General features: G+C 37.9%; 1 protein-coding gene across 1 annotated transcript in view; it reads left to right on the top strand.

Moving 5' to 3' along the window:
- Positions 1 to 995: 995 nt before the first annotated feature.
- The window catches only part of LOC120534528 (zinc finger protein 501-like), a 40,900-nt gene continuing 30,100 nt past the window's right edge, over positions 996 to 11,795 (top strand). Inside the window, exon 1 of the mRNA XM_039762131.1 lies at positions 996 to 1,096. Within this exon, the coding sequence (XP_039618065.1) occupies positions 1,074 to 1,096 (23 nt within the window). The 5' untranslated portion in view covers positions 996 to 1,073. The remainder of the gene's footprint in view (positions 1,097 to 11,795) is intronic.

Raw genomic sequence — 11,795 nt, 5'->3', positions numbered from 1 at the left:
TTTGCGTGAGGTGAGGAAGAAAGATCCTTGCATTGTTAACAGCCAAAAAATGGCCAAAACATTTTCTCTCCGAAGGCAGGGAACTGTGAGTGAGTTTCCAAGGATTTAAGATTTCAAAGCAAGATGGCCAGCGCTCTTCAATGACACTCAGGTACTGAAAATATATAAAAATAATTTATCTTCTAAATTATTTTGAATTGTTATAGTTTCTTTTTTTCTGTGTAATATGGTGTAGTTTTAGAGCTTGTAAAAACGCCAGTTTGTTATAATTTCAGAATGGCTTGTGTTCTATATATGCAGATCATTGAATAATTCTTAAGAATCACAACAGTCCATCTGGTTGCAAAGTTTATGTCTTCCCTGGATAAATTCACACCGATGCTGATAAGCATTTTCCATAATAAGGGAGGTGCTGTACAAAAAGAAATCCAGATGATGCTAAATGTCTTACTTGGGGTAGAATAATACGTACGTTTTTGTAGAGATATATATTGAATGACCTGGTTTGGTTGCTTTTTCACAATGCCTCTTAATACTGTTTTAAACAGAAAAATACTCTCCACTGCGGTTTGGTGAAGTACCTTGGAGAAAATGTGGAGGATCCTCTCAAAGAGTATGTGGTAAGTAGATCAGTTTTCATTTTTTTCTTATTCTGTTTGCGGAGATAAAGCCTGTTTCTCAATATTGCATTGACTGAGTGGAGTTAAAAAAAGCTCTATGATGACAACTCTAAGAAACTAATAAATAAAATATATACTATATACTAGTACTGCAACAATCTTGCGTCCGTAGTGTTTCACAAAGCGAGACGGTGGCAGCGTGCCTACAGTGGTCGTCAGATTGGATGACGTCATCCAGTGGCCGGCATAGACTGAGCCACCCAGCCTCTCTCCATGCGGTGGGGCGGGGCTGTATGGCTCGCTTAACTGTCACGTCATCCTATGTTGCCCGCCGGATGACGTCATCCAACGCGACAGCTACTGTAGCCACGCTGCCACTGTCTCGCCTTGTGAAACGCTACGGATGCAAGACTGTTGCTGAGTGAGAGAGACGTGTTAACGAGTTCAAAAACAATGCCATTGCCAAGAGGCAGACAGTAAGTGTTCTGGGTTTTGGGGATGCACTTTATGGATGTGTGAGTTTTCATTCGCTCCATTGGAATCGCCGCGCGCGGCGCGTTCGTGTTTGTTAAGTGAATCCTGCTGTGGCCACCCGCATGCTGTTTCTGTTCATTGGTATCTGCGGTTCACTTCATGTGGCTGAGTTCCAAATTTTAATTCGCACCACCCAGTCGCATCACTGGCGCCTATTCATTCATCTCAGTGTGTTCCTTTTGTCGATTCCTTCTCGAATCGCAGACATCGGGGAGACGGCCATTCCACACTAACGGCGCTTTGATTTCTGCCTTTGTTTCAGTTTTGTCCCTCCGCGGTGTTCAGTAGTGATGGGCGGAGTGAAGCCTCACGAAGCATCAAAACGTTTGAAGCAATTGTGTCGGAAATCGTATCGAAGCTTCGAAGCATTTGACACTCACCTCTCTAGTGACCCCTCCTGGCCATTTCCATTAATGTTACACAAACTCATGTTATAACTCTTATTGCTTTTATTTTTTTCGCAGCTACAAACTGACAACGAAGAGAAGGGTTCGTCAGCAGCGTCTAGTGTCTGATGTCTAAAAAATATAACAACAACAACGACAACATTTATTTATATAGCACATTTTCATACAAACAGTAGCTCAAAGTGCTTTACATATTAAAGAATAGAAAAATGAAAGACACAATTATAAAACAAAATAAATCAACATTAACATCGAATAAGAGTAAGGTTCAATGGCCAGGGGACAGAAAAACAAAAACTCCAGACGGCTGGAGAAAAATAAAATCTGTAGGGATTCCAGACCATGAGACCGCCCAGTCCCCTCTGGGCATTCTACCTAACAGAAATGAAACAGTCCTCTTTGGATTTAGGGTTCTCACGGAAGGGCTTGATGATGATGATGGTCACGTAGACTTCTTCCTTTTAATCCGTCCATCATTGTTGGAGCATCATGAAGCTTTGAGTAGGCAAAGAAGCAAAGAAACCGGAAAAAGAAACAGAAAAGAGAGTAGGGGTCAGTACGATTTTAGAGCCACCATGAATAGTTATTATGATGAATTGAACATACAGAGTATCAGGATTAAGTTAAATTACGATTAAAATGAAGTTATAAAAGGCCATGTTAAAGTAATGTGTTTTCAGCAGTGTTTTAAAGTGCTCTACTGTATCAGCCTGGCGAATTCCTATTGGCAGGCTATTCCAGATTTTAGGTGCATAACAGCAGAAGGCCGCCTCACCACTTCTTTTAAGTTTTGTTCTTGGAATTCTAAGGAGACACTCATTTGAGGATCTGAGGTTACGATTTGGAATATAAGGTGTCAGACATTCCGATATATAAGATGGGGCGAGATTATTTAAGGCTTTATAAACCATAAGCAGAATTTTAAAGTCAATCTGAATGACACAGGTAACCAGTGTAGTGACATCAAAACTGGAGAAATGTGTTCTGATTTTCTTTTCCTAGTTAGGATTCTAGCAGCTGCATTCTGCACTAGTTGCAAACGATTTATATCTTTTTGGGTAGTCCTGAGAGGAGTGCGTTACAGTAATCTAGTCGACTGAAAACAAACGCGTGAACTAATTTCTCAGCATCTTTCAGTGATATAAGAGGTCTAACTTTACTTATGTTTCTTAAGTGAAAAATGCTGTCCTAATGATCTGATTAATATGTGATTTAAAATTCAGATTACAGTCAACAATCACCCCTAAGCTTTTTACCTCCGTCTTGACTTTTAATCCTAATGTATCCAGTTTATTTCTAATAGCCTCATTGTATCCATTATTGCTGATCACTAAAATTTCAGTTTTCTCTTTATTTAACTTGAGAAAATTACTATTCATCCATTCTGAGATACTAGTCAGACATTGTGTTAGTGAATCAATAGAATCGGGTCATCAGGTGCTATTGATAAGTACAGCTGTGTGTCATCAGCATAGCTGTGGTAGCTCACGTTGTGCCCTGAGATAATCTGACCTAACGGAAGCATGTAGATTGAGAATAACAGCGGACCCAGGATAGAGCCTTGTGGAACACCATATTGGATATCATGTGTCTTGAGTTGTAATTCCCACAACTAACAAAAATTTTCTCCCTGTCAGGTAGGATTCAAACCAATTTAAGACACTGCCAGAGAGGCCCACCCATTGACTAAGGCGATTTCTAAGAATGTTGTGATCAATGGTGTCAAATGCAGCACTCAGATCTAAGAGGATGAGAACAGATAAATGGCCTCTGTCTGCATTTACCCGCAAGTCATTTACTACTTTAACGAGTGCAGTTTCTGTGCTGTGATTTGTTCTAAAACCTGACTGAAATTTATCAAGAATAGCATGTTTATTTAGGTGGTCATTTAACTGCATAATGACTGCCTTCTCAGAACTTTACTTAAGAAGGCAGGTTAGAGATGGGTCTAAAATTTTCAAGAGCTGAGGGTCAAGATTATGTTTCTTAAGTAGGGGTTTAACTACAGCAGTCTTAAGACAGTCTGGGAAGACCCCAGTATCTAGTGACGAATTTACTATGTCAAGAACATTATCAATTAGCACGCCTGATACTTCTTTGAAAAACCTTGTTGGTATCGGGTCAAGGACGAGGTGGAGGGTTTTAATTGAGAGATTATTTTTTTAAATCAGGTAAATCTATCCTAGTGAAAGAGTTTAATTTGTTTATAACAGGATGTTGGGGTTTAGGGGAATCCTTAGTGTTGGGGAGATATACTATGTTATTTCTAATATCATTAATTTTTGATTGAAAATACAGCGACAGCCTCACAGGTTTCACTGGAAGCACTTAGGAGGCATTCCTTTGAGCTACCTGGGTTTAGTAGGCGATCAATTGTTGAAAATAAGACTCTGGGATTACTAGCATTGTTATTTATAATCTTGAGAAATAGCAGCGTCTCTCAAGACGGACAGTGTTATTGTATTCTGTTATTTTGACTTTTAATATTTCGTGGTGGATAGTAAGTTTAGTCTTCCTCCATTGACGCTCAGCTCTACGGCATGTTCTCTTTAAATCAGACACTCTTTGGGTCTTCCATGGTATAACAATGCTAGAAGATTTTTTCACTGTCTTTTCAGGTGCAACTATGTCAACAGCAGCTCTCACTTTAGAATTAAATCTTTCCACCTTACTATTTACATTGTCCTCGCTATTATAGCTGGCACTATAAACGGACTGATTGCTTAAAATGTTTGTAAGTTTTAAAGCTGCTGCCGAATCAAAGAAGCGTTTTTTAACAATATGCTTCTCATGAGTGTTTTTATCATTATTTCTATATTAAAAGTAGAAGAAAATGGTCTGATAGACCAATATCAATGATCTGTTTTATATCAACTTTCAGTCCTTTAGTAATCACGAAGTCTAATGTATGACCTGCTTTATGTGTAGGCTGATTTATGAGTTGTCTCAAATCAAAAGAATCCAGGAGGTTCATAAATTCTTTTACTTTTAGATCACACTGATTATCTATATGAAAATTAAAGTCGCCAACTATTAGGAGTGTGTCATAGTTAGTAATTAAAATTGACATTAAGTCAGAGAATTCCTCAAAAAACGACGCGTTATATTTAGGAGGTCTATACACGGATAGTACTAGAACTTGAGAATCTCCATGAATAACAACGGCGAGATACTCAAAGGACTTGAACTTACCAAAACTGACATCTTTACATTTTAATCGCTCGAGTAAATGTTAGCCAATCCGCCCCTTTTCCCTGGCGGTTTGCATGAGTAAAACTGTAATCCGGAGGCAGATTCGATTAAAACTGCGCGCATCTGAACAAGCCATGTTTCATTTAGTGCAATAAGATCTATTTTTATCACTAATAAGATCGTTGATAAAAACGTTTTGTTAGTTAAAGCTCTAACAGTTAATAGTGCCATATTTAATGTTTCGGACGGTGCAGAGATGAATACTATGCGTTATTGTTATTTGGAATAGGAACTAAATTATTATTATTAGCGCTCTGTGTGTATTTTTGTTTAATCTGTGATCTGTTTTATAGTTTTAATACATTGTTCCTCTAAAATAGTGATTTTAATTAGATTATTGGAGTTTATGCCGTATTTCCTAGGTTTTCTACGTGCATTGAGATTGCTTATTACAGTATTAATGGTGTGCACTTTAACGGAAGACTCTATTAAACATTCATCATGTCCTGGCACAGCAGTATTATTTCGGAAGGGGTTAAGAGCAGAGATAGATAGTCAAGAAAAAGAATTACCTTCGATATGTTTTCGGAGAGGACCCGGCGCAAACTGTTCGGATGCAGGCCATCACGCTTGAAGAGACGCGCCTTTCCAAAAGAGATTCCAATTGTTGATGAAACCGACATCCTTCTTCTTGCAGAAACCCTGTAGCCAGTTGTTCAACCCTAGCAGACGACTGTAGTACTCGTTGGATCGTCTGACGAGAGGTAGTGGACCAAACGAAGATCTTTGCCGATGGGGTCCTCTCCTTCGTGTCTTTAATCAAAGCTGCGAAGTCAGCCTTCAGGATTTCTGATTGTCGGTGCCTTATATCGTTTACGCCGCATGCAAGACGATTGATCCAACTGCCCTCTCCTTGTGTTTCGTAGACTGCTGGCGACGTTTCATTACATCTCGGACACGAGCACCGGAAAACAAGAAACAAACGATTTTGCATTAGGGCATGCGACATTAAGGTTTCTAACGATAGAATCACCTACCACTAATACATCACCAGGTGCTGAAGGCGAAATGGGGACGCGGAGAGGGTCAAACCGGTTCTGAGATAAAATGCTCGCCTGTGCCGATGGAGGTGCTCTGGCCTTGAACCCCGCCTGCATAGCTGAAATCCACCGAGGTCAGCAGCGCCGCTCCTACGAGGCAGCGGGGTTGATGTTTCGCGGTTCCAGATGGCAAGGACGGTTTATCCAACAGCCGGGCCTTCAGATTTCTCAAGTATTTCCGTCGGGACAGGAGTTTCTGAATCTGTTCATCAAGTGCTTGGAGTTCCTCAACTACGATTTCAACGCGAAGTTACCCCACTGTCGGCCATTTTCTGCTTCGTGCCCTAGGAGAAATGAGAGAGAGAGGATATATATATATATATATATATATATATATATATATATATATATATATATATATATATATATATATATATATATATATTATAATATATATTATAATATATATATATATATATATATTATAATATATATTATATATATAATATATATATATTATAATATATATATATATAATATATATTATATATATATATAACTAACGCCGACAAACAGAATGCACTGTACGATAGCAAGAGGTAAACAAAATAAGATGCCTCACTCATGGATTCCTGGCTCTTTCAATTAGTATTTACTTTTGCACTGTATCATTATAATCGCTCCTGTTATTAGTATTAGAATTAACCTTCATCTTTTCGTGAGATCACATTTAATAGCCTTAAATGATTTCTTTGTTCTGACTCAGTTAAAACGGAGTAGACGGAAAATAAAGGTTTATCCCTGTACTTTGCCATGATATAGGTAAGCACATTTGAGAAAAAAACGGTGAAATCCTTAAATCACAGATGTTATTATTAAATCAAGTATTGAAATATTTTATTTATTAATACTTTACAATATTTTGTGGAGCACAAAAGTAATGAGTTCGCTACAAAGAAAAGACGTCGTCAGTGGCTCAACTGACTAAGGTGGTTGCTTTTCAAATTCTGAGCGTAGTGCAAGCTCAAATTCGATCCGAATTAAAGACTCGTCAAAATTAATAATAAAAAAATTATCTGGAGTGAAATCTTTATAACCAATTTGAGCTAATTAAGTTTCATAGATACTGTAGAAGGATCGCATAAGAGATCTGTTCAGGAATCTTCCCCACTTGGAATCGCCATCAAAATGCGATGTCTAATTGCGTAAGGTAGCTCACATATTCACATTAATTCATCTTCTGTTCATTGCCATTTGACGTCCATGAACCCCTCCATTGAATAAGGTGATAACAAACCCACTGTGGTAGATCAGGTTGAATTTGCTCTGCTGCACCAAACATTCAAAGGTGTCAATCCGGAGCACATCAGAGAGGCTGAGAGACACAGCGCAGATCAGTCACAGACACACAACGAGACACTCCAATGTGAGCAGTGCAGATATCAATGTCGGCATTAAAGATCCTCTTGAGTGCTGAGGCAACAAAAAGCAGCGGGATAAACACATCTGGACCTGCTGTCGAAAAAACATTTGCTTTTACCAGCAGCATCCCTCCCTCGTGAACACATCTTCAAGGTCCGGACAGGCGATCAGGAAAAAGTTGTCTGTTTTCAGCAGAGTGGACATATTTAATGTATGTTTTTTATGTATGTATGTATGTAATGGAGAGGAAAATAATTATATATAGATGTATGCTATATGACATACGTTCAGTGTTGCATGAAAAGTTGCACAAGGCAAAGAATGGATATTTATGAGAGTATTACAGTGAGAGATGTGTCGTCACCCGTATTGCTAAAGCTCTTCTTAGCAGCATTATGCATTCTACAAGTCAGCGTTTGTATGATGTATAATTTATAGTTTTATTTTTTGCCACTAAGTATTATCGGACACAATCATTTAAAATGTATCGATCATCCACAAACATTCATTTCACCAGGGAATTCTGTTGAATTTTTGAACTCTGCTGATGCCATGTGTACTTCAATCGGGAGCTCGATGAATAATGATTCGAAACACTAAGCGGATATGCACACTGGAATTGCATCATGACAGGGGCTTCGATGCCTCGAGCAGACATGCGCACTGGTTACTGAATCTTTGCGAAGCCTCAACACACTCAAAGGCATTGACCTCTATATTTTTGAGAGTCTATCTGACACATAACTCTCTTGTTATATTTTGTTATTCTTATTGACATTAAACACTTCAGTTGATATAGTTAAGTGATGGCCTGAAGCTACAATTCAGGTAGTTGCTGAGAATTCTTTATTGTTCTTGTGGATTGCTGTGATTTCCTTTGTCTGATTACATACTGTAGTGTCAAAGATGTGTTGTCATATATCAACTTTATATATGTAAAAAGATTAGGTAAATCGTGCAACCTTTTTATAGAATGCTTAATTTTGATCAAAACTGTACGTCATATAGTATACATCTATAAATATATTTTTTTCATCTTCATTAGGAGAATACAACAATAATACTCTTGTGTCAATTAAACCAATTTAACGTGTATATGTCAAACAACATATTTCCACATCCGCTGCAGTAAGAACAGTAGTAGTCTTTCAGTTGTGCGGCTCTCGTTAATTATCCCGATTAGGTGGCTCAATGGTATTGCAACTGTCTCTCAGTAAAAAGAGCAGGGGTTTGCATCGTTGATCCTCCTCTTGTGAAAGGTATTTTTTTCAATTCCTCCATTTAACAAAAATTTAGAACTTGGATGGATAGCGAGCGAATGAAGCTATCGAGGGAAGGTTGGGCTGTCGTAGTCGTGCAGGGGGAACACACCCCTAATTATATTGTGTATGTAAAGAGTTTCACTGTAAAACATAATAAGCTTCATATTTGTGTGTTTGGAGACCCTGGTGTCGTAATTTGTATTGTAGAAATACAAACTACTGTCCAGCATGCCTAAATGTGTCTTTTCGTTTCTGATCGCTATACGGCACTTCCAACTTGGGACAATTCCCTATAACCAGTTCAGCCAATCAGCTCCTTCTAAATATGTAGAATGACAGTGTGAACCTTTATTGTAGCGGCGCAGCATCTTCGTTTCAGTCAGTCATTGTCCTGTTAGACTATTTACTGTTAAGTTCTGCTTGAGCTACCGTTTATAGTACAACAGGTGGCCTACGTAGTTCTTAAATTGATACTGAAATGCACACACAAGTCTCCTAAATTATTTATTGAAATGTCTACATTTACAGTGTCCGTTTTAGGAAGTCGTGGTTTTCACTTGTTCCCGTTATTAGAAATTATAATTTCTCAGTGTCACATACTATTCGTTACTACTCGCGAGTCCTGCATCATTGAGATTCTGCTTTATATTCTGTATAAGCAAACATTTTAAAAGGAGCATTAATTGAGCCGACTATAGCAGACTTGTTATCTTCTTAAAATTATTTTATTGATTTGATATTGACAATTAGGTTAAAAATCAAGGAGGATTTGAGTTTGCATGGACTGCGCTGTTTCTTTGTTTTCGTGACATTGCGTCATTAGAGAGTGCGTCACGTTAACAATGCATGTCCTAAATGACAGCGCACACGCTGGTTTATATTTCCTAAAGGCCAATGTGTCTCAGTTTGCTCATTAATATATTTTGACAGTGTATTTTAGTGAGAATGATTATAAACATATTACCCATGTTCATTTCCCATGTAGATATGTAATGTTTGGTGAGAATGAATAAAAAAAGTAACAACACATGTAATAGTTATGTTGCATTGTTTATGATTAACAAAATTCATTGTTTATCTGCAATGTTCTACTTGTACAGTCGATTTGTTCCACTTCTGAAGGTGTGCATTGTCGGTATTCGCCATTGCATTTGCCCGAAGTGTAATGTGTGCCAGTGCAACCGAGGGGTGGAAGACAAGAACATGTAATGGGAGACAAGGCACCTGCTAGTTTACTGTTGTTATTGGACACGTATTTAGAGGAAATGTGTGCCTTATGTCTGTGAAAGGAAAGACGGTAAAGTCTTGAATGAAACTCAGTGTTGATGCTTTGGGTAACAAGACAGGTAAGAAACAGGGAACGTTAAATGTGACAGTGACTGCGGGGGGACTGTGGAACTGAAGATGGTTTAAGAATACAGAAACGACAAAAGCTTCAATAATTCAATTTACATCAATGATTTACTCTGTTGTGCTGCAGTTCGGAAGATTACTTATTTACCCCCCAGCGCAGCCTTTGATAAGATCCATTTACAAGGAAAGGATGTTGCTGACAAAGTAATGTGCTTTTTTGAAAGTTTGGCCCCAGATGTGCTTATCCAGCTGCTCCTTCTTGTCAGTACTTGAGTGATCTTTATGTTCACCTCTGGATGAATTCACAAAGTTTCTTTACAACTTTTTTGTCTCATTAACGCAGAAATCCCGAGGCTTTCCTTAAATTGCAGAAGACACTGTTGATGGCGCTGAAAGACAGTTGTGATTAGTTATGCAGCAAACGCTTTTACTCGCATTGCTTTTTGGAAATCAGAACACAAATCAGCTACAGATCTGGGAATCGCTGAATAGTAAAAACATTTAATGAGGAGTGTCTTGCGCATATACTGGTGTAATGACCACGTCGGTTTTAGTGAAGCGTTTCTAAGCCTCTCTGATATGATCGACATGGGGTGGAATAGATTCTGGATTGTTATAATCGTGCTACCTTACGCAAAATATGCTCATTAATTTGTTAGAGATTCTAGGTGGATACGATTCCACACCAAGGAAAAAGGTGCCTCGTGTAAATCGTTCGTAGTGTTTCCCAAATATATTTGTTAACTTACAGACAAGTACTGCATAACTGTTTCATACAAAGTCCTTATTTTAACGCAAGCTCCAATTAGGATTAGAACTCGCGTCAGCATACCTTATCGCTGTAGGAGGGACAACTGCTCTTACGCTTTGAGCCAAAAAAGGTCAACAGACAAGTGAGTGACCAAATCGACTGCTGACTGCATGGATATCAATGACGTCATTTTGCTAGCGTGCCTCAAAATCACTTGATGGACGGTTTTTGAAACAAGCCTCGAAGCGGTGAGCTCGACACATTGTCGAAACATCATTTTTTTTTTTTTATTATCAAATGAAACACACTAAAATACAGAACTCTTGTAGAGGATATAAATTCAACATTCAAAAAGTATTAACAACATTTACAGTTCAGGTTTGCTAGATAAATTTCACAGTATATGCAAGATAACAAATAGGGAGCACAGACCAAAAGACACAGGAGGCATAAATGAAAACATAAAATGAGACATGTTATCATAAATCCTTCTTATAGATTTGCTGGATTTCAGTTTCTTATCTGATAGGAAGTATTGTTTCAAATCTTTAATGAACCATGTAAAAGATGGTTTGCTGTTTCTCCACGTATTTACCTAAGAGAATGACAATGTTAATCATATCAGAGACAGATGGATATAAGTTATCCATGTAGAACATAATATGAGACAAGTCAAACTGTGGGATATCATTAACCTTGAGTGATAGCCAGCTGTGTATTTCTAACCACAATTTGGCCGAAACAGGACATGAAAAGAACAAGTGTTGTAATGTTTCACAAGTTGAATCACAAAAAGAACACAGGTCCACCTCAAATTTAAATGTTCATTTTAAAAATTCTGCCACCCAGTATATATTGTTAAGTATCTTGAAATGTGTTTCTTTAATTTAATTTAGCTTTAATGCCAATGGGATTGCCTGACAAACCTGCCTGTATTCTTTTTGAGTACAACCTAATTTAAATTTCTTCAAAAAGGACATACTGTATAATCTAGCAGATTACCGTCTGAGTCCAACAAATCAGTTACAAACAAGATATCCTTCTCAAACCAGTTTCTATTAAATAATGACTTTCTGTTAACAGTTATCACTCTGTTGTTCCATAGAATGGACATGTGGGGAGAAAAGTTGTGTGTAAAAATCATTTTCCAGAAAGAAAGGATCTGTTTGTGGAAACTAGATAATTTAACAGGAGTTTTGCTAATCTCAAAGTCG

The sequence above is a fragment of the Polypterus senegalus genome, chromosome 8 (genome assembly GCF_016835505.1).
Source record: "Polypterus senegalus isolate Bchr_013 chromosome 8, ASM1683550v1, whole genome shotgun sequence".
NCBI classification, from domain to species: Eukaryota; Metazoa; Chordata; class Cladistia; order Polypteriformes; family Polypteridae; genus Polypterus; species Polypterus senegalus.
This window is presented reverse-complemented; position numbering and strand designations above follow the sequence as displayed.